At 42.3% G+C, this 20534-nt stretch overlaps 1 protein-coding gene across 1 annotated transcript in view; it reads left to right on the forward strand.

The window, feature by feature from the left end:
- Positions 1 to 18165, forward strand: part of b4galt5 (UDP-Gal:betaGlcNAc beta 1,4- galactosyltransferase, polypeptide 5) — a 30606-nt gene extending 12441 nt beyond the window's left edge. Inside the window, exons 2-9 of the mRNA XM_034591368.1 lie at positions 9157 to 9276; positions 9451 to 9564; positions 10062 to 10189; positions 11966 to 12082; positions 12244 to 12431; positions 12514 to 12636; positions 12938 to 13039; positions 13644 to 18165. Of these exons, the coding sequence (XP_034447259.1) occupies positions 9157 to 9276; positions 9451 to 9564; positions 10062 to 10189; positions 11966 to 12082; positions 12244 to 12431; positions 12514 to 12636; positions 12938 to 13039; positions 13644 to 13791 (1040 nt within the window). The 3' untranslated portion in view covers positions 13792 to 18165. The remainder of the gene's footprint in view (positions 1 to 9156; positions 9277 to 9450; positions 9565 to 10061; positions 10190 to 11965; positions 12083 to 12243; positions 12432 to 12513; positions 12637 to 12937; positions 13040 to 13643) is intronic.
- Positions 18166 to 20534: the final 2369 nt, after the last annotated feature.

Genomic DNA, 20534 nt, shown 5'->3' on the forward strand with positions numbered 1-20534 from the left:
TAAAGTTTTTATCAAGAACCCTTTTTAACAGTGGCAAAACCTGAAAGCTATGACTCACTATGCGTAATTATGCTTTCACCTGTTTCCTTATTGGGTAAGTGAGTAAGTATATAGCAGATGAGTCATGATAAAGTGCTTCTCAATGAAATAAAAACAAAATACAACTGATTAAGACGGAAACAAAACAGGGCAAATTAAACGCTAGCAAGTCTAAACAAATGGGTCTAACGCTGCTTTTGAAAAGTGTCCACAGTATCGACAATTTGAAAATCCAATGGGAGATAATTTAAAGGTTTGGGAGCTGTGACCTCAAGTCACAGTCTCCTTCTGTCTTGAGGCAAAAGTGAGGAAAAAACAACAAACCCTGATCAGAGGACCTCAAATTCCTACTGGAATTAAATGGCTGCTTTTGCTCTTTAAGATAGGCAGGTGCCTACCACTGCAAGCCTCCAAATGTAATCACAAGCATATTTGAACTTGATTTGGAATTGGAAGCCAGTATAAAGAAACCAGGATTGGTGTTACATAAGACCGTCTGGTGACTTGGTCAGAAGCTTGGCAGCAGCATTTCGATCCACTAGTAAGCAGTTCTGCAATGTGTTGCTGAGACAGGCAAAAAGTGAATTACAGTCATCAGAGGGGGAGGAATTAAATGCAGGTTTAATCCTCTTCATCTCTAGCTATGGAAACAATAAGAGTTTAGCAGCATTCCTCAGCTAGTAGCAACAGCATGAGCCAGACAGTTTACATGCTGGACTAGTCTCAAAGCCTGGCCTGTAGAGATACCTAGATTAGAGAGGGGAGGTTTAACAGAAGAAGATAAAGGGCCAAGACTTTCCATCACCTCTGGGACCGTGCCAGCCGAGGCAGACTTACAAGTTTTTATTTTTGTCTGTATTTAGCTGTAGAAAGTAATCAGCTATCCAATGGTCCATATAATAGACAATTTAGAAGAAATGTCTTTTTGGGAATATTTCCAGGCTTTACATATTACAAATATTTAATAAAGTCTGCATACCAGTGGTGGTATACACCAATAAATTATTTATTATTTACCTGAGAGGAAGCAAGAACAATACAAACAGCATTTGACCCAGGACAGAACCTTGGGGAACACTACAAGACAGAGATTCAGCCGATGAGGCATAATGAAGAGTAACAGTAATTTATGTCGGACAAATGACGAAAGCCACTCCAAAGCTGATCTAGAGATGGCCATCAACTACCTTAGCCTCTCAACCATAATACGGGGATCCACAGTAAGTGAGAACGGAGAAAAATGACCCTGAATTATTAGCTAGCAAGGGCAGAGTAATCAGGGTGGAAGTTGGATTGATAACCCCTCGTATTTACATTTCTTCTTTACAACAAAGGAGAAGTGAGAGTTGTTTAGCATAAACAGCTGAACAGATACTTTTAAATACTGAACTTGTAGATCTCCCCAATGATTTGTTTTTTAAAAAGTGGGAGGAGTCTTTGAGGGGGAAACTCAAATATATCTGACTCAATAAATACACCATGTTCACCAGCTAACCACTGTGTGTGTCTCAAAAAATGTCAATACTTCTATAAACTTTTGCATTTTTTCAGTGAACGTGGGTAAAGGTCGGGAAGAACTCGCCTCAGTTTTTCTGTGGATTTAGTCTAAGTGTTGTCTGTCTCTTCATGTGAAGAGACAGACTCCATGATGCTGATATCAGGACTCAGTGGGGGCAACGCCATCTGATGCAGGATTCCTTGTTCCTCTTTTCCACATATCTTTGTGACTCTGTCTGTATGTGTGTGATCATTGTCATGCTGCAAAGTGAATCTCTCTAGAGCTCTAACCCAAACATGCATACATATACACAATCTGTCTGTCTCCCACTCTCCATCTCTCACTTTCCGTCCCTTAGATCTGTTTTGCAGTATTTGCCTGAAGCAGAGTAAAAACAAGGGCCTGGCACCACCGTGTCGTTTATGTAATTCTTCTCGCAGCGTCTGGTCCCTGCGTTTCGCTGCGATGTAGTGGCTTGTCAGACACAGTGATTCAAGGGAGGGTCAGCGTGTGAGAGCGCGCACGCGCGCACACACACACACACACACACACACACTTGGGACAGGAGAGCAGATGGAGGAGCAGAATGACAAGTGCAAGACCAAAATTGAACTCAAACTAGATCTCATGCTGTCCCTGCTGGCATGTGTTCGTATAGGCTGTGTCTGAGTGTGATATGCTATTTAGGATCCTTTTTTCTTCTTTTTTATTTAATCACCTACAATAGATTTTCCCTGACACCTAGTTTCCGATTACACTGCACATCATGGTGGGTTACGACCCAGCTCGTAAATGAATGTTATCAGCTCCTCCCTCTGTTTTATCTTTGTTAGTCAGGAGTCAGTGGAAAAAGTTACAAATTCTTTACAGTGTCAAGTGCAACCTTTTTTCTAAGATAGCAGTGTTGTTTTATCTCTGTTTGGAGGTTAGTCAATCGATGGTGTCATTGATTAACCAGGGCGGTTGAAAACAGCCTTAAAGCTGAGAGGTTAATTAAGATGGAAATCTTGGTACGGAGCTTAGACACTAACAGTAGGCTGTTAGGAGATGTGAAAACAGTATGCATATTCAGGCTCTGCCCAGTAAATGGCTAAATAAAGTTAAGTGTAATGCTTCTGAGAGGTGGCCACCAGTTGGCTGTTACGGTTTTGTTTCAGAGTCCTCTCTATGTACACCCCATCCTGGGTCTTAAATGAATGGTAAAGTGAATTTGCAGTGTTATACATTAGAGCTGATCTAAATAAGAATGTTTTCACCTCCATCTTAAGACATTATGCAGGGGGCTTAAATCTATTTTGGGTTGGTTATCATCACATTTGGCTCCAGCCTCGATGCAACCCTCAAAGGATAAGCGGTATAGGTAAAGGATGGATGAATTCTCACGTGTGCTCTTTTAAACCCATTCTTCTTTCAAACACAGACCGGTTACGATAAGACCCCTCAAGTTTTGCTTGTACAGACATGTCACCCCAAGACCTTATTATGTCTAAAACCTCACTGTCCCCCCACTGAACACCTCTTTCGCAGAATGTGGTTCTAGAGTGACGTAAAAGACGCACTTAATTCCAATACTGGTCACACGGCTATTCAGACTGAGGTTGCATTTAAAGAAAATGTGTGATTTAGAACCACATATGAAAGTGGCACAGATCTGATTTGAAAAGATCAGATTCCATGTGATTTGTGCTGTTCACACTGTCGTAAAAAAATCTGATCTGGGTCACATAGGGGATATAAATTTGATTCGGGCTGCTGTGTGAACGTAGTATTAGTGCACACCAACAGGCTTCTAGTGCTGTTAATCGAGCAGGCTAAGGGTTTGACTGAGAAAAGCTTGAAGTATGTGACCATAATGTTATCATTCTTGTATCTGTGTTTGTGGATGAACAGGGGACTTTCTTGTTCTAATTGATTAAAGATCATAAACGGATTTAGAAACTAATTTACAAAAGTATTCAGTCCTTTAATTCAGTAAAGTCTGGACTTTGGCTGGGACACTCAAGGACATTTAGAAACCTGAAAACACTCGGAGCATTGTCTCCACTGTACACTTGAGGTCAATGTCATGCTAATAGGTCACGTGCACTCTGGAGCAGGTTTTGTGCAAAGATGGCAGGTTCTGAATACTTCCTGAAGCTGCTGCATGTGCACGTCACTTCAGCATGTGGATGAAGGCAACAAAAAGAAAAACAGCGTGGTGATGAGTAGCGACGTAGTACAAGTGGTCCCAGCTGAACGAATGAACGAATGGATGAATGAAACTGACCGTGAGAGGAGGAATTTGGAAAGGAAGAAGGGAATAGAAGTGGTATGGATGATCTCAGGAAGTGGGTGGGATGCCAGGGACAGAGTGCTGACATCATTTCTGCTGCAGTAAATGAGGAGTACTCAGCCCGTCAAAGAGACATCTGCTCTGAGAATCTTGTTTCTTGTGCCCTTTTTTTCTCTTTTTTTTTTCTTCCTCTCATGAACTTTTTCATTCTCCGTCTCATGTATGCCAGTCAGCCTGTTTGTGTTTCCGATCAGGGAATGGAGCTCTTGGGAATGTTTTTTGAATTCCTGCGCGTGTGACGTGAGGATTCTGGTTAATGCAGTCATGATGGTTTTCCTGTAATTGTAGTTCCCCTCTGTTATTTTCGGAAGTTGGGGTGTGGTGTGGTGTGAAAGGGGCTCTGTGTTTGTGTTTTTGTGAGTGTGAGCGAGTGTGTGTGCACGACAAATGCGTGCATGGGTGCGCAAAGCAGTTTGGGGTTTGAGCACAGCCTCATGATCTACTGATGACTTGTTATGTGTCCACAGCTAGCCCTGGACTTATATTGTCCCCATTATCAGCCATGCAAGAGTTTATGTAGGTTTGTGTCTGTATGTATACTATGTATAGATTCACGGAGCAATTTTATTAGGTCAGATCTTGCTATGGCGGTTGTGCCCCATCTTCCTCATTTTAGCTAGTCACCACATCCTCCTTCCCTTCTAATACCCTTTCCTTCCTTCCTGTGGTTAACTGAGGTGGCCAGGTCTTGGAAGTGAATCTGATTCTTGTATTTTGTTATTCAGGTGTTTTTTATCAGTTCATGTTTTTGTTCTGCCTTTCTTTGTTTGTTTGTGTATCTGTCTGTTTGTTAGAAGGATTATACAATAACCTACCCTACTGATTCCAACTAAACATGAAAGGATGTAGTATGGGCCAGGAAACAACCTATTCTATTTTGGTGCAAATCCGGATCAGGGGGGTGGATCCAGGATTTTTTTTTTCTCACTTTTTTTAACGTTGAGAGATTGGGTGATTTTCAACATTTTGGTTGATTTCTCTGAGAATAATTAATGGATATTTGGATGTTAAGGGGACTGATATAAGGGTGTGTACAATTTAGTGCAGATCCAAATGAGGATCTAGTGAATTTAAATGTGGTTTCATAAGGAAACTGGTGGGGCTTGGTATGTTTTCTAGTTTTGCCCCATATTTGTCCTGTAATTCTGGATTTTGTGTTGTATTTAATTTCTTAAATATTTCAGTGCTCGATAAAGCATGTAAAGGCAATGTTTAAATCCATGTCAATATTTCTGGCAACTCTGGTTTGATGTTGATATGTCCACTTTAAGTCCTTTTTTCTAATTTAAGAGGTGATTTAAGAAAATGAAAAATATAATTTGTTGTGTATGGTGTGTATTGACCAGGAGGCTTCTGTGTGTGCATCGATCCATCATAGCCTCAGGATTTCTTGGCATCACTTACTTACAGAGGGTCAAAGGATGTAATAATATGCTTGTCCCTTATAGTTCAGATCCAATAATCTTTTAAAAGGAACACGCATATTTTGTGTTTAAAAAAAAAAGTCAGTTTACATCCAATCAGAAATCTATAGTCCGCATCTCATGCCAATCGCAAAACATCCTCAACAGATCAATACGCTCAAATAACAGTGGCTGTTCTAGTTAATTGTGAGGGATTTAGTGCTGATGTTTTCAGTAATCGCCTGCTTACTTTCCAATAAGGTGCTGCAGTAGGCCATGCATGGCTAATTTACAGCATTACAGAGCTGATAGTGTGATTAATTCGGCCTTTGTAACTCTATAGCACACGTTCAGCATTCACTGATGGATGACATGTTTGCACACACCCTGCCCCTGCTTCCCGTAGTCTTTGCGTGTCAGTGATCGGCAGTGGCAGTAAAAATGAGTCTTTCTGAGAGTGACAGCTTTAAACCCTGAAAGCAATGATTCGATGTATGTATGGTGTGTGTGTGTACTTGCAGAGCTTGTGCGCTTGTGTTGGCAGCAGCCATTACTGCTGGGTGCAAAAAAAACCCGCCTTTCAGCTCTTATCAGGGAGCTAGCAGAACAGGGACGATCACCTCCCACTGCTGAGCTATCAATGTGGAGTTAATTGCCTTTCAGAGGCAAAGCAGGGTGGGGTGGGGTGGGGTGGGGGGTGTGTGTGTGTGTGTGTGTGTGTGTGTGTGTGTGTGTGTGTGTGTGTGTGTGTGTGTGTGTGTGTGTGTGTGTGTGTGTGTGTGTGTGTGTGTGCTTCCTCGTTGGCCTTTTCCGTTTTTGTGATTAACCTCAGTACAGTGCAGTGGAGGATCTGTGCCTGGAACTGTCCCCTTAAGCCTGCAATACATCGTTCAGATTATTTACTTAAACAATCGGAGCAAACGGACCTGACAGATAGTGATACAAACCACATTACACAGAGACAGCAGCACAGGGGGATGAAGAGGAGAGATACAGGGAAGTACAGATAAGTATAAAAGAGGGATGTGGCGAGAGAGGGGGAGAGGTGGGCCAGGCCTGGCATGCGGACAGCGTGCTCCGTGAGAGCTATAGAGTGCAAGGTCGTTCAAGGTCTCTAGTCATGCTTCATGGGTTACAGTGGGGGTTTCTAATGGGATGAGAAGCAGTTTTGGGACGCGGGGGGGGGGGGGGTTATCATGCACTTGTGTATCATGTGCTTGCGTATGAATGCAATGTCCCCTGCCAGTGACACGTAAGAATGTTCTGTGTTTTTTATGTGTCCGTGTGCCCCCTCATATGCCTATATGTGCGCCGCTTATGGCCTAGTGTCGGATCTGCCACGTTAGCTTCCTCTAAACTCCAGCTCTCTCGTGTCTAATTGCATTTGTCACAGTTTGTAGCCGTGAATACCTCAGCACTCACCATTACTCCAGTCTATAGAGTGCTTGTTTGATGAGAGAGGAGCTGTGTGCCTCCTGGTCTGTGTACAGTAGATCAAGTGTTTATTTATATTCTCCATCTCTGGGCATCAAGACGAGCTGTCGTTTAAAGGACCCAGCAAGTGACGTTTTCAGAAAGAGACGCACAAATGGTTCAAGGAAGAGATTCCAGTTTCCTTTGCTCTGAAGCACACCATAAGTACATATGTGCCCATGATTCCATTCCATCTACTCCATTTTGTGTCTCCTGGCAGGCATGAGATACCAACATGTACAAATATGTTGCTGCCTGCAGGACTGGATCACACTCCAGAAGCCTCACAGCATTTTCTCATCATATGATGCCTCAGAAAGGCATCAGTGAAAGAGGGTGTGCGTGCGTGCGTGCGTGCGTGTGTCGATCCACTTTTGCATCTTACAGCAAGAGAGAGAGAACAGGATCTACCCTGTATTCTTGCTTTTCTTTTTGTTGTCTCTATCCCGCGTAGATTTGCTCCAGCTCCACAGTAATATTTGCGTGTTACAGAGGTAAAATGAGAACATTGATTTCAGTAACTGCTCCGCCACAAGTCTCTAGTCCTGCAAGCAAGGCAGTTTGTATAAAACAAGATGAATGTGATGGAAACTGTAATACAATTACTAATGGCAAATCACTTCCTGTGGATTTCTAGCTCAGCATTATTATACACAAGCACTGCATCACATGCCGAGACACACATCTGCAAGTACTGGCTGAAGGGTGTGGATTATTTTGGCATTGCTTTAAGATGAATGTTGATTAGATCCATGGCCGGAGAGTTGGATCTAGATTCACTGAGGCTGTAACCCACAGTTTGGCTGCATCGGGCTGGCCTGCTTCTCCAAACAAAGAAACAGGAGAAGTAGTCAATGATCCTGGATGTTAGTCCAGGACTTGTGGGCAAACTGTCCCTGTGTCGTGTTTCGGCACCAGAAACTTGTGTGAGTCACCTCTCCAGTAAATCAGCCACACACAGTTGTTTACTGTGCATATATAATCACCCTAAAGCACACAGTTGAGTGAGTTGTGCTGGAGAATTCCGGTCAGTTAGACCACATTTCCTCTTTCCTCTGTTCCACTGTGGAGCTTCTGTTTGGCACGTTGACCTTTGTTGTACTTATTTAGGTCAGCACACACGAGCGGAACTGTTACTAAGCTTCTCTGGTAAACTTCCCAATAGAAACCATCATGTTAATCAACTAAACAGCAGCAATAAGACATTTCAAACGTGATTTGAGGATGTAGTCATGGCTGGTGCTTAATTGCATGTTGATGGTGCTGGTTATAGTCTGTAATGCAGAACATGGCCCAGGCTTTCCCAGAAACTAAAATACAGGCCGAAACGTTCTTTGCTTGAACCGCTCTCAGGATATATTTTACCCCTGTCAGTTTATTTCTTGTTTGGTTTGCATGTTTGATAGTTTGTGAGCAAGTTTACCCCAAAACAACTGAAAGGATTTACATGAAACTTGGTGGAAGGAAGGGAAGAACACATTCATCATCAGGGGACAGATCCAGAATACATTTTTTCACTTTCTTTAACATTGCGGGATTTTCCACATTTTTACCATTTTCCATGGAATACTTCATGGGTTTAGATAAAAAAAAAAATCACATTTAGAGAGATGATATTTCTGAGTCAATATGATATAGTGCAGCTTGATTGAATTGAAGTTAACTGTTGGGCCTTGGCAGAGGTATGCGCTCTACTGCGTTCCATCCTTTTATTTTACCTGTACCAGATAACTGAATCAATTTTGTAAATCCGTGACTAAGAGTAAATAAACATTTTTACAGATAAGAATAATAAGTGAAAACATTGCAATTATCATGCACACAAGGAAGAAAGCGCCCAATCAATTCACGTTTGTTGTCTTAGTTTATTTCCGCCTGTTTGAGTTGTATCGTTCTTCTCTCACCTCCCCCATCATTATAGATTAACATTCCAGTAGTTGGCTCCTTTGCAATGAATGACCCGTAATGTGTGGCTCCACCCCCCCAGCGTTAACTAACCAAGGCAGATAATCAGTTTGGGCCAGATCAAGTGGAAGAGTGTGTTTTGACTCCAATTTTACCTTCCTGCTCTAAATTGTTTCTCAACAAGGGGGGGAATGGAGGGAAGAAGAGTATGGTCATGAGTAGTCTCTATAAATATGATTCTGCATAAGCGAGGGACAAGATTTTGGGGCCAGAAGCCAATGATCGAAATGCATCAGCTCTCAACTTCTAAATGTATCTGTATGTGCTGTTAGCGGAGATCAGTCCAAATGTTGTCTGGACCTAAAACACCTACAAATACTCTGGTTGTTTATTTTGTGTGTAGAGAAATGTTCGACTCGTGTCACAAAAGAAACTATAGTCGGACTGTAAAATATGTACACTGTCTGAAACTAACTTTTCTGTTTTTGCATCCCTTCTGTCCACAGTGAATGAGTACGTGTTCATGGTCCAAGCCCGAGGGATCCAGATCAGAGAAAATGTGAAATACATCGGGTCACAGGTCCTGGAGCAGGTGGTGAGAGGGGCATACAGCGTCAATGGCACAGGTAAGAACATACAGCCTGATGGGTGTAATAGAAATGATTCCTGTAGCTCTTATGTTGGTTTTTATGCACTTACAAGGGCACAAATCAGCTTCCAACACTGATTAAACAAAAATAAAAGTTCGACTTGAGTCATCCAGTCTCGTTGTTGGTGACTCGTTTTTTTTTTTATTGCAGATTATTCCTATGATTTCAACTTGAGCGATAGCGATCCTCCTCCCCCAACATACCTCCCTGAGGGCTTCACCTACCTCCCCTCTGAGGTTTGTCCTGACAGGCTTCCCTCCATGAGTAAGTACACAACGTTAAAGCTTTTGATTTAAAGTTGTGTTTTAATGCTTGGCATTGATCCTGGCTCATGATTCTGTCATATATGTACAGCATCAGACAAGGAAATCTCCCTCAGTCTCCTTGGTTGACCTTTTAACCACGTTAAACAGTGACTCTTCTGGTTTCCTTGGCTCATGTTAAATGTTCCCTTAAGTGGATTTTCATTGTGCCTCTGTACATATTTGTCCTAACAATGAGTAGTGAAATGGTTCTAAGCTTGTGTTTTATTTCAGCTGGATTGATGATGCATGCAAATATGTTGTAATAGCCCAGAAATGCTTTACCCAGCAATTTATGTTCCAGATCGCTCGACTGTTTCAGGCTTTAACAAACGTTTTTCTTTTTTTTATCCCCTCCCTCCTTTTCCATATTTCTTTCCTTTCCATTTTCCTTATCTTATTACATTTGATCTTTCTCTTTTCATTATTTCATCTCAACAAACACACACACACTCACAGAGGGCAGGTTGCAGGTGAACATGAGTGAGGTGTCGCTGGAGGAGGTGGAAAGATCCTTGCTAGAGAAGGAGCCAAGCATTGCCCTAGGAGGCTACTGGAAGCCCCACGATTGTTTACCTCGCTGGAAGGTAAGTTGGAGAATTGGCTTCAGAGTTTATCCGCAGGTTGCCTTTCACACATGAACAACACCGGAGGAGACACATTCACAACAGCAACAAATCCACCGCATGAGGCAGACAGAGGCAGGAAGTGATGTATTAAGTCTGCTGCTGTGGTCACATGATTTCACACCTACATCAGCTCTTATTACAACAAACTCTCTAGACATCTTCGTAAGCGTCTTTTTGAGAAAAGGTGTGTGCTCTCGTACACTTCTGAGACTTGAAAAATGATTATAAGGAGCATTGAATCTGTATCATCTGCATCTGAAATGGCAGAGCTTGGAGGTAGAGCAGATTCATCCACAAACCAGAGGGTCAGTGGTTCAATCCCCGGCTTCTCCAGTCCACATGCTGAAATGTGTTCTTAGGCAAGACACTGGATATTAATTGCCCTTGACAGATATTTCCATCAGAGTGAAGTAGAGTCTGGACACCCAACCTGAGCCCATCTGGATGACACATAGGACCTGATGAGTAGGGCCTAGTTTGGACAAAAGTTGTGTGGTTCTGGTCGGGTTCAGTCACGTTGTTTGTTAATATATGTAAATATTATAATTTAATTCTGTGGGGTTTTTTGGTGGCTGCAGTTGCTGAATTGTATTGTGTATTGGCGAGAGGTAAATGAGTTGTTTTGTCAACCCTATTCATATCAACAGAAACACCTCTCTGCAGTTCAACAGCACATCAATCTACATCCTTCAAATGACTGTAAGGTTGAATCAGCACATCCCTGAAACAGTTTCAACAAAAGCTGAACATTGACACCTTCATGACAGCAGGGGCAGTATGATTTACCTCATTTTCCACATGAAGTGTCATCCTTACTAACCCCAACAACAGTTCATTGGAAAGTTTTCCCCAAAACTCTCTAACTAAAAAGGGGAACAAAAAAGCTGTTACTGATAGTAACAATGAGATTATTATCTTGAGCTCCACAAACTAGTGTGCAACAGCTGATATCTTCACACTTTTACTCTGGAATACTGAACTGAACCAGCAGTAGACAAATCATTTGAGCTAGTGATTCAAGGGAAAGTGCAAAGAGCCCCCGGCCTCAGACGGCATCTAGTCCTAGTGACTGGGAATAATGCAGAGGAAAGATGGCGAGTCAGAGTGAGCACCAGGGTTCACCGGAGGGTTGAAGCAAAGGACTTTGATCGTATCAAACTTACACTGGTTTGTTACACATTGTTTTAACTTCCCTGTAATGTAACACTAGAAACATAATGTCAAAGAGATGAAGTGCACATATAGTGACTGCATGTCGAACAAATGTCCCTATTTTCACGTACACAATGTGTCGGAGTCATACTTTTGCTTATGCCAACTTGTTTACTTTGTAACCTATGCTGCATAACAGGAATATGACTTTCTTCTAGCTGACAGCCACATGTAAAAATGTACGCATACTGTCTATAGGGAAAAATTAACTCCTTTCATAGACATTTAGAGCCCCTTTGTTTCTATTATTGATGGAAGTTTGTGGAAAATAATGGAACACTGTGAACAAACTTTCCTGTTTACTTAAATCCCCTTTTACACTGCATGTTCAAGATGGGAATGTTGCACCTTTTTTCTGCCCCGCTGTTCAGTTTTAAAGTCTATGTAATAGGGTGAGTATGGACGAACAGGATGCCTGCATTGTTGTGTCACACATCTCGCTGCCGTGCGATCTACCACATTTTCTTGTCGATTTTTGTTATATTTATATATATTGTATTTTCCTCCATTCTGTGTTTCCAGGTGGCAATCCTCGTCCCATTTAGAAACAGACACGAACACTTACCAATCCTCCTGAGACACCTGGTGCCAGTGCTGCAGAAACAGAGACTCCAGTTTGCCTTTTATGTCGTAGAGCAGGTATATGCGCCCATTTATTTGCAGGGTTTAACGTGTATCCGTGTGATTCCTGACACTTTCTCAGGTCTGCAGTAGATACTTGAAATGATTGAACATAGCTACCGTCAAAAACAGGAATTGCTATAATACGAAATCATCTCTTTGATCTATTTTTTCCTTAGGGGGGCACGGAGCCATTTAACCGAGCCATGTTGTTCAACGTGGGCTACAAGGAGGCTATGAAGGACCTGGACTGGGACTGTCTCGTCTTCCACGACGTGGACCACCTCATGGAGAACGACAGGAACTACTACGGCTGCACTGGCATGCCCCGTCACTTTGCGGTCAAGCTCGACAAGTACTCTTACATGTGAGTCTGGATTCTGTGACCACGTCTAGTGAATGTGTTCCTTCCTTAACATGAATATAATAAGTGTAATTGTCCCTCCAAGGCTTCCATATAATGAGTTCTTCGGCGGTGTCAGTGGCATGACGGCGAAGCAGCTCAAGAAGATTAATGGATTTCCTAATGCGTTCTGGGGCTGGGGAGGAGAGGACGATGACCTCTGGAATAGGTGAGGGAAGCTTTTGGATTTTGGATTATTTATTTTTTTTCCTATTGTAACTCCTTTAAGAAACAGCAGTTTCGCCGGCCCCCCACTCACGCAGCTCACAGGCAGCTGTACTCACCCATGGGGGCTCTCAACATGTGTCTTTATTTAGCCTAATGATCCCTTTTGTGTGCAGTTACTTTGAGACTTCCTCTATCTCCCTGCCATGTCCCTCGTCAGTGTCATAATCATTACACTTCCTGTGAAAACAATACCGCCTGACTATTTATTATGCATAAATGACCTTTTAAATATGTTTGTGTAGGGTGCAGTTTGCCAATTTCACAGTAAGTAGACCGCGCGGAGAGCAGGGGCGCTACATGTCCATTCCACACCACCATCGCGGGGAAGTCCAGTTCCTAGGAAGGTTAGTTTGTATGCACGCACAGCTCATTCCCACGCAAACACACACGCACCCTTTGGTTAAATGTGGAGGCTGATAATTGGAATGTGGCTTAGCCTCATGTGATGTAAGCCAGTCACATGAAAAGCAGTAACTTTGAGAGAATTTCCACTCTTTTAAAGACTTTGCATGTGATATGTTTGTACGCATCAGGGCTGAATTCTGATCATTGCTCCTTCTGCTCTCTGCTCTAAGTTACTTAAAACAGCCCTTAGAATAAATGTTTCTTTATAAACAGCCCAAAGAATAAACGTTTCTTTATTCAGAGGCAGAGACAATGAAAATACACATAATTTCACAAAAAAAAAATTTTTCTCTGGTAAATCTGCTTATGAATCACTCCCATGTAAAAAGTATGCAGGTGTCGCTTTCTGTCCAAACCACAGACAGCGATGTTCTCATCAATCTAGACACTATGTGGGATAATTAAACCTGTTCCTCTTCATATTCATTCCTAATTCTTCACAAATTAGTGTGCTAATTGATGTAACTTATGTAACTTGCACTATGAATTACTCAGATTGAAACAAGGTGAAACCTCTCCTCTCCTCTCCTCTCCTCTCCTCAGGTATAGTCTACTACGCCACTCAAAGGAGAGACAGAAAGTGGATGGTCTTAACAACCTAAACTACTCCCCCTCGTTGTCCAGGAGGCCTCTCTACACCAACATCACAGTCAGCTTGAGCAGAAAGCTTGCACCCGTAGCCGTCTACTGACGTAGGCACAGCTGGACTGCAGACCACATGGGAATCAAAGTCCTCTGGGACATCAGCCATATATCACCAGTTGCAGTACTGCTTACGACTTTTTGGTTGATTGATACTTTGCTTTCTTTCTTTTGTTTGTATGCAAAAAAAAAAAAGAAGACTTAAATAAGTATGTTGGATAAATCATATTAGAAAATAAGGATAAATGCTGCGCTACAGTCCATCACTCCTCTCATCTGGGCTTATCTAGTCTTCTCTCTCCACATGCCTTTTGCACCATTTTGGCCTTCAGCATCCATTCATTCATTCATCCGTTCATTTTCTGATTCAGTCGGTCAACGATGAGTTCGGCCCTTCACTCTTGTGCTCGTTTATTACAATAGGCCATGATACACACGCTCATTCAAGTGCATGCGCACGCACACAAACAGTTTGATTTGCATGTGCTGACACGGTCCCTGAGGCTTTGATTTTTACTTTGCTCTTGCACTTCTTAATTTACACAACTGCAGTAAACCTGTGGAAACGTTGAAAACATACGCACACACACACACACACACACACTCCACAGCTTCTAACCACATAGCTACTTCAACCGCGTTGATTCCTGCAGCTGGTTCTGCAGAAGGTATGCCAAATCTACAGCTGAAGAGAGCAAGAGAAAATATATAAAGACTGAGTGCTTTCATTCATTTATGAATATATATATCTATATATCTATATAGATATATATACTGTATGTAAAATAATTTATCCCAAGTTTGGAGAACATTAATTCCTAATTAAGCATCTCTTAACAACTATAGTTTGTCTTGTGAAAATACCATTTACAGACTGTGATGTTTGTGTTTGCATAGTTGCGTTGGATGTTCTGGCTGCCTGGAAGTGGCTGTATGTAGGAAAGCAATGCTCATCCTGTTAGCAATAAGCTGTAATAGCAGACAGCAGACTTCCTCACTATACAGATGCAATAGCACGGGTGCTAGCATACCCTCATTGGACGACAGAGAACGAGTGACTGTGTATGCAAACTTCACATTCAACACACCTTTGCCTAAGCAAACATGCCACCCTTTTCAGTACCGTGTGTGTATGTGTGTGCGTGCGTGTGATTAGAAGTGAGGGAGAGCTATGCAAATGGCCTGTGTGTAGTCTGTTGTCAGTGCGAGGTCTTCAGGGTGACTTCCAGGAGTCTTCACCCCTGAAACTGTGACCGACTTGACTCGAGACCTCACATTTGTGTGCGGAGTGGAAGTCCAGGCCAGGGAAAGATAAACTGTCGCCTTTTTTTTCTCTTTACTTTAGTTCCAACATCCTCGATGTTTACTCACCTTCATTTTTACAGAAGAGGATTGGAGGTAGAAAATACTTGATTGCTGTCACTGTCACTGGTGTTTACAGAAGCTTTTTTCTTTGTTATTTTTCAGATTGTCTTGTGTTTGTATATGACGTCAGCCAGCCCTCCTTCACTGTGGGTGCTGTGAAATCTCTTCAGTAATGTATCTATGGCTGCCTTTGTTTTTTATTTTAACTGGCACTTCTTTATCGTGACTTGGAATTGGGGAGATAAAAAGCAGAGCTCAATGCTTATCTGAGACATCAGGTGATTATCCCTGGTAGCTTGTAGGCATGTTTTGTGAATCAGACTCAACGTAGTGGTGGCCTCAGCAGAGTTTTTGTCGCATGGCATGAAACCTATCTGTGCACAGACTGACAACGCTATGGCAGTTTGCAGCCGTTGCTAACATTTTCCTCCCTGATTCCTGTGTTTGACAGTGTTGATTTCGAGTAAAAATATCCCAATACTGTACACGTAGTTCCTCAAAAGAAAATAAAAAAGCAACACACATACATATACACACATACAGACACTCTTTCCTCACTGGCTGTCCTAGTCATGCAGCTACTTCATTTCACACAAATCGCCTTGTATGCATTTCTTAAGATGTATCTATTTGGGGAAAATGTGGGTGTTTGACAAACTGTTGTGTTCCCACAGTGAAAAAAAAAAAAAAGAAGCAAAGAGGCTGGACCTCTTTTTATTTATTTGATCTTTTATGGATTATTTTCTGGAATTGTTCAGTTTTTATTTTTCTTGCGATTGATGTGATGATTTAGTAGGTGACAAACTGTATGACAGTGTTAGATGCACTGAAACCTGTAGTAATGTGTATACGTGTGGGATCGTGAGGTTCGGGTCTGTGTAAACTGGGAACAGTCGCGTTTCATCCAGACGCAGGTTTTCCTCTTCAGATGTGATGGAGGGGTGGGGCTCGTTTTCGATGAAACGGAACGGTGTGTATTAATCTGCTGAACAGACACGTTGGAGGAGGCCATTTTGTGTGACAACCACAGGAAGAGAAAGACGCCTAATCAGAAAATGCTAGTGGTCACTGTCTTTCACTGGGCGCCGCCTTTATTCTAATTGATAATCAATGGTGCTGACCTTCCAGAGCTCTTGTTGAAGCGGAGTCTCTCTCTACGTGCTTACTGGAACCAACCCGGACATAAAGACTAGTATCTACAGGCAGAGCAGCCTTGCAGCTTTTACGGCTTTTGCATTTGATTCCAATCTACTCTGAAGTGGCGTAGATGTTCTGTGTCTTTACATCAAAACATGCGTTAATCCTGATGCCTTTTCATCCTGCCAGGTGAAGCTAATATGTGTATTTGTTGCCACAAGCAGAAGCACGCGTTTACCTCCTCGCCAGTCACCCGGGAGGCGCCCAGTGGAATTCAAGGACAGTGGCAGCGTGTGTGTTTAGTTTTCTTTTCCATGTGTGTTTGAGTGAAATGGCTAAACCTGTCCTCCATCTGGAGTTTGAGTTTGTTTTTTATTTTGCTTTTTTGTTTTTCCAGCACTGATAAGAAAATGATCTATGACCTGGTTCTCACAGAACTTGCAGGTTTATTTTCTAGTTCTCGACACAAACATGATTACATTGTATACTACCTTTTTGTTTTCATTGCTTTAAATTAAAAGCTCGATGGACGTATAGCGGAAAAGCCAAATGGTTTTAGTTTGAGTATTCAGGTGAAGATTCAGGCGCAGAGGGACCTCTCGATATCAGGAGGCCGTCTGGATGACGTACAGTAGATATTCTTGTAGAGTCAGTATTGAGCTCTATACTCCATAATGTAGAATGAGCAGCTTAATCACACCATGTCCAAAAAAAGGAGGGTTTTCTCCGACTGCTGGACAGCTTTGTCCACTAGATGGCGTATTAACAGGAGCAAATCAGCCTCATGCGTTTTATTAAATACAGGAAATATTGTTAGCATCCTGGCTAGTCTTGTTCCTGTTACATATACCATGTATGTGATCTCAGTCCAGAACAAGACCAGGCCTGCTGCTGTCAAACCATTCTTCATTGTACCATAATCCCACCTGCTCTGATCCATTCTGTGCCAGTTTAAATGAAGGGACCATTTTTTTTTGGGGCATCTGACAAGACTGGCAGCCTTAAAGCTTCTTAATTTATTGCAGTGTTGTTTATTTTTCACTCAAGTTGTGTTTTTTTTTATAAGCAAAAATATTTAAATTGAAAAAAGTGCATATCATCATATTGATCATTGTAAATATTGTTGTGTGTACTGTTTTAGAAATTCTATAAGGTCTTAAATCACTACAGATGCTAGCGTTAAGAACAAGTTTTGGAGGGGTTTGGCCCGGGGGGCAAATTATCTGGTGCCATTTTTAAGTGCTAGTGAAGCTTACACAGCGACATCAATGTTTTTACATCACCGCTTCCCAGCACAAAAGCCTTTTTTTTCTCCTTTTTTAAATTAAAAATATACTTATCCCATGAATCTTAGATTCCTCTCACTATTTCAGACGTGTTCCGCATTCCGGAGGCCTCCCCGCACTTAGTATGCTGCAGCGGTAGGAGAGACGTATCATAGCAGGACGTTGGCATCAATCTTCAGATGAAAATCAGTGTCCTTGTATCTGCATGTGAAGTCTCTTTGATAGTGACAGCAGTCGGGGTGAGGTGACGGTCAAAGGAAAGCACTGCAGGATAGCGATGTGTCAGCCAAAAACACCATATGCTTACAATGCAATGAAACAGAGGCACCCAAACCAGCGACATGATCTACTCCAAAATCGACATAGATTTTTTTTTTGTATGAAAGCTAACTACTTAAAAAAAAACAGAATGCAGATTGGTAAATTAAAAGTCTATACTCTCTGATTGTAAGGAGAGAAACTCTCCTTGAATTGAAGCCATTTGAAGCTACTTGTCAAAACTTGATGTCAGCCTTACGTGGATCTGTTTGTGTATTGGCATATTATCTTTTGATTATTGAAATTTGTATGATGGAGATTTTCTTTTATACCATCATTGTTATTGTCAAAGTACACCAATAAAACTTGTAAACATACTGTATCGCTCTCTGTGTGCGTTTGTCTGTTAAGCGCAATCTCCTTTTCAGTGTGTTTCCTGGAACCACTGGTTAAGCATTTCCTTCGCTGTGTGGTTAGTGGGTCTATTTTTATTCTTCCAAAGAATAATGTGGTTATGCTGCATATTACAGCTTCTGCGCTTCCCAAGTGTGCATACTCGTACACACACATGCTTCCTGTGAAGAAATATTTAGTTTTCCCCTCTTTGCTTTGGCTTATACCTCCTCCAAGGCCTAACAGTCCCCTTCAATTCAATCAGGCTGCACCATGTTGTACACACTCATTGATATCAGTCCTCTAAATAGGCCTGATTTTTTTCTATTTCATGAAGATCTATAAATCATTTTTTAGCGAAATCGAGAAAAAGGGGGAAAATTCTGTATTCGCTGAGTCTCCAAGAGACTTCTGAAAAATTTAAAAATATTTCTCTCTTATTATCACATGAATTCTGTGATTCCTTCGAAATGAACTATGTGAGGAAAGTTGACTGAATTTCCTTGGTCCGAGGGCTGAATTCCTGTGTGAGTAACCCGTGAGGTTTTGCAGTGTGAGCAGGGATATAGACGGCATCACATCCCCTCTTAACATGCTCTCACCCAAACAGAGGATTATTGTGTGTGTTTGCGTGTCAGACAGCATGGCTGAGGCTCTTGTGATCCACAGCTGCTAATAAAATCCCCACATCTCTGTTACAGTTTCCTCAATGTTGGTATTCTTCTTCATGGTGCCACTCTCTCTTCTTGACTGCTGACTGCTGACTGTGTGTGTGTGTGTGTGTGTGTGTGTGTGTGTCTCCATCCACATCCCGAGACAGAGGTGATGTGTGTTGGAACCGTCCAGCCCGTCGTCCACAGAACAGAATGAGATGCTTGAATCAGAGCAGCGACAGGCCTGTGGCATTTAGCACATTTACTGTGCATCTCTGCGAGTTGGTGACAGCTGATAATTTAATTATGCTCTCAGAAAAAAAAAAAAGGAAATGCTAAGTGTCAGGGATGAGATATGTACTTGGGAGTTTAAATATATTCCACACATTTTCTGCACCATTTCCCACAGTTGTTTTTTCTCCGCCAAACATAAGAAATAAGGTGCAATGTCAGTAATTCATATGATGGAGTGTATTTAGAAACGTGCAAAAATACCTAAATGTATCCTCATTGAAAACGCCACTGTGAGAGTGTGTGTGTGAGAGCAAGAGAGAGAGAGAGAGTTCTTGGCAGAGGAACAGAGCCTGGCTGGAGTAGCCACATCTTAATGGAGTCTGGGAAACACAAGGCTTTGGTATTCTATAGCACCAGTGTCACTTAGCTGACAGACACACACAGTGGGCAGCTCTTAAGATCTCAAGAGCTGTCTTGGCATGTGTATACAACACACGCCAGGCAACGCACACAGACACACACACATCCGTTATTAATTCATCCACATGCACCCCCATGAGTATTGTGCCACTCAAAGGCTTTGATGTCATCTGTGGCGCCTTTGCCTTTGTATGCGCCTTGTGTGTCTGTTTCCGAGCGATTCTCCCCTCAGAGGGTCCTCAACTGGAATCTGCATCAGGAAATAGCTGAAGAGTCTTTCAGTGGTGCAGAATGGTGTCAGACTCTTCATCCAAGCCACACTTCCTCTGTGCAGCTGCATTTTTTGTGTGTACGTCCTGTCTGTGTGTGTGTGTGTGTGTGTGTGTGTGTGTGTGTGTGTATGAGAGAGTGTGCATGCCTCCTCTAAACACAGAATGACATGGCCTTTAGCTTTCCAGCATAGCTTAGTGTGTACCTTCTATATAAAACAGTATATGTGCTGACATCATGCATTCAAGGGGCCCTGCACTCATTTCTTGTTAAATCAGATGTTTTAGTGGGAGAGAACAACAGTGCCGTATGGGATATTGTGTGTGTGTGTGTGTGTGTACACACGCATGACTATGTGCTGTCTCAGGCATGTGCAAAAAAACAGGAGACCCTGGAGTAGAGCAACGCAGCGTTCCTGTGTGCATGTCACATGAATTTGTAACAGGGCTATGTATTACATAACCGTTCATCTTGCTCTCAGGTTTAAGCATTTTTTCCTGCATTTCAACAACCTGTCCCTCCACCCTCCTCACCCCATGATGGTATTTTCTCTGGTCATATGTACAGTGGTGCTCCGTCTTCTCCTGATCACTAACAGGCCTGTCCTTTGTACGGCGGCTGCTTCCAAAGACGACAGCAGAGCATCCAGTCGATTCCCCCCGGGCTCTGGGCCCTTTAAACTTACATTAACGCTGTTTGGCCGGGTTGTAGAGTTCTGTGTGTGCTGCGTATCTGAGCGGACGTGTTTTCTCCTGCTCCTGTTGTGACTCCCGCCT

The sequence above is a fragment of the Hippoglossus hippoglossus genome, chromosome 7, assembly GCF_009819705.1.
Source record: "Hippoglossus hippoglossus isolate fHipHip1 chromosome 7, fHipHip1.pri, whole genome shotgun sequence".
NCBI lineage: Eukaryota > Metazoa > Chordata > Actinopteri > Pleuronectiformes > Pleuronectidae > Hippoglossus > Hippoglossus hippoglossus.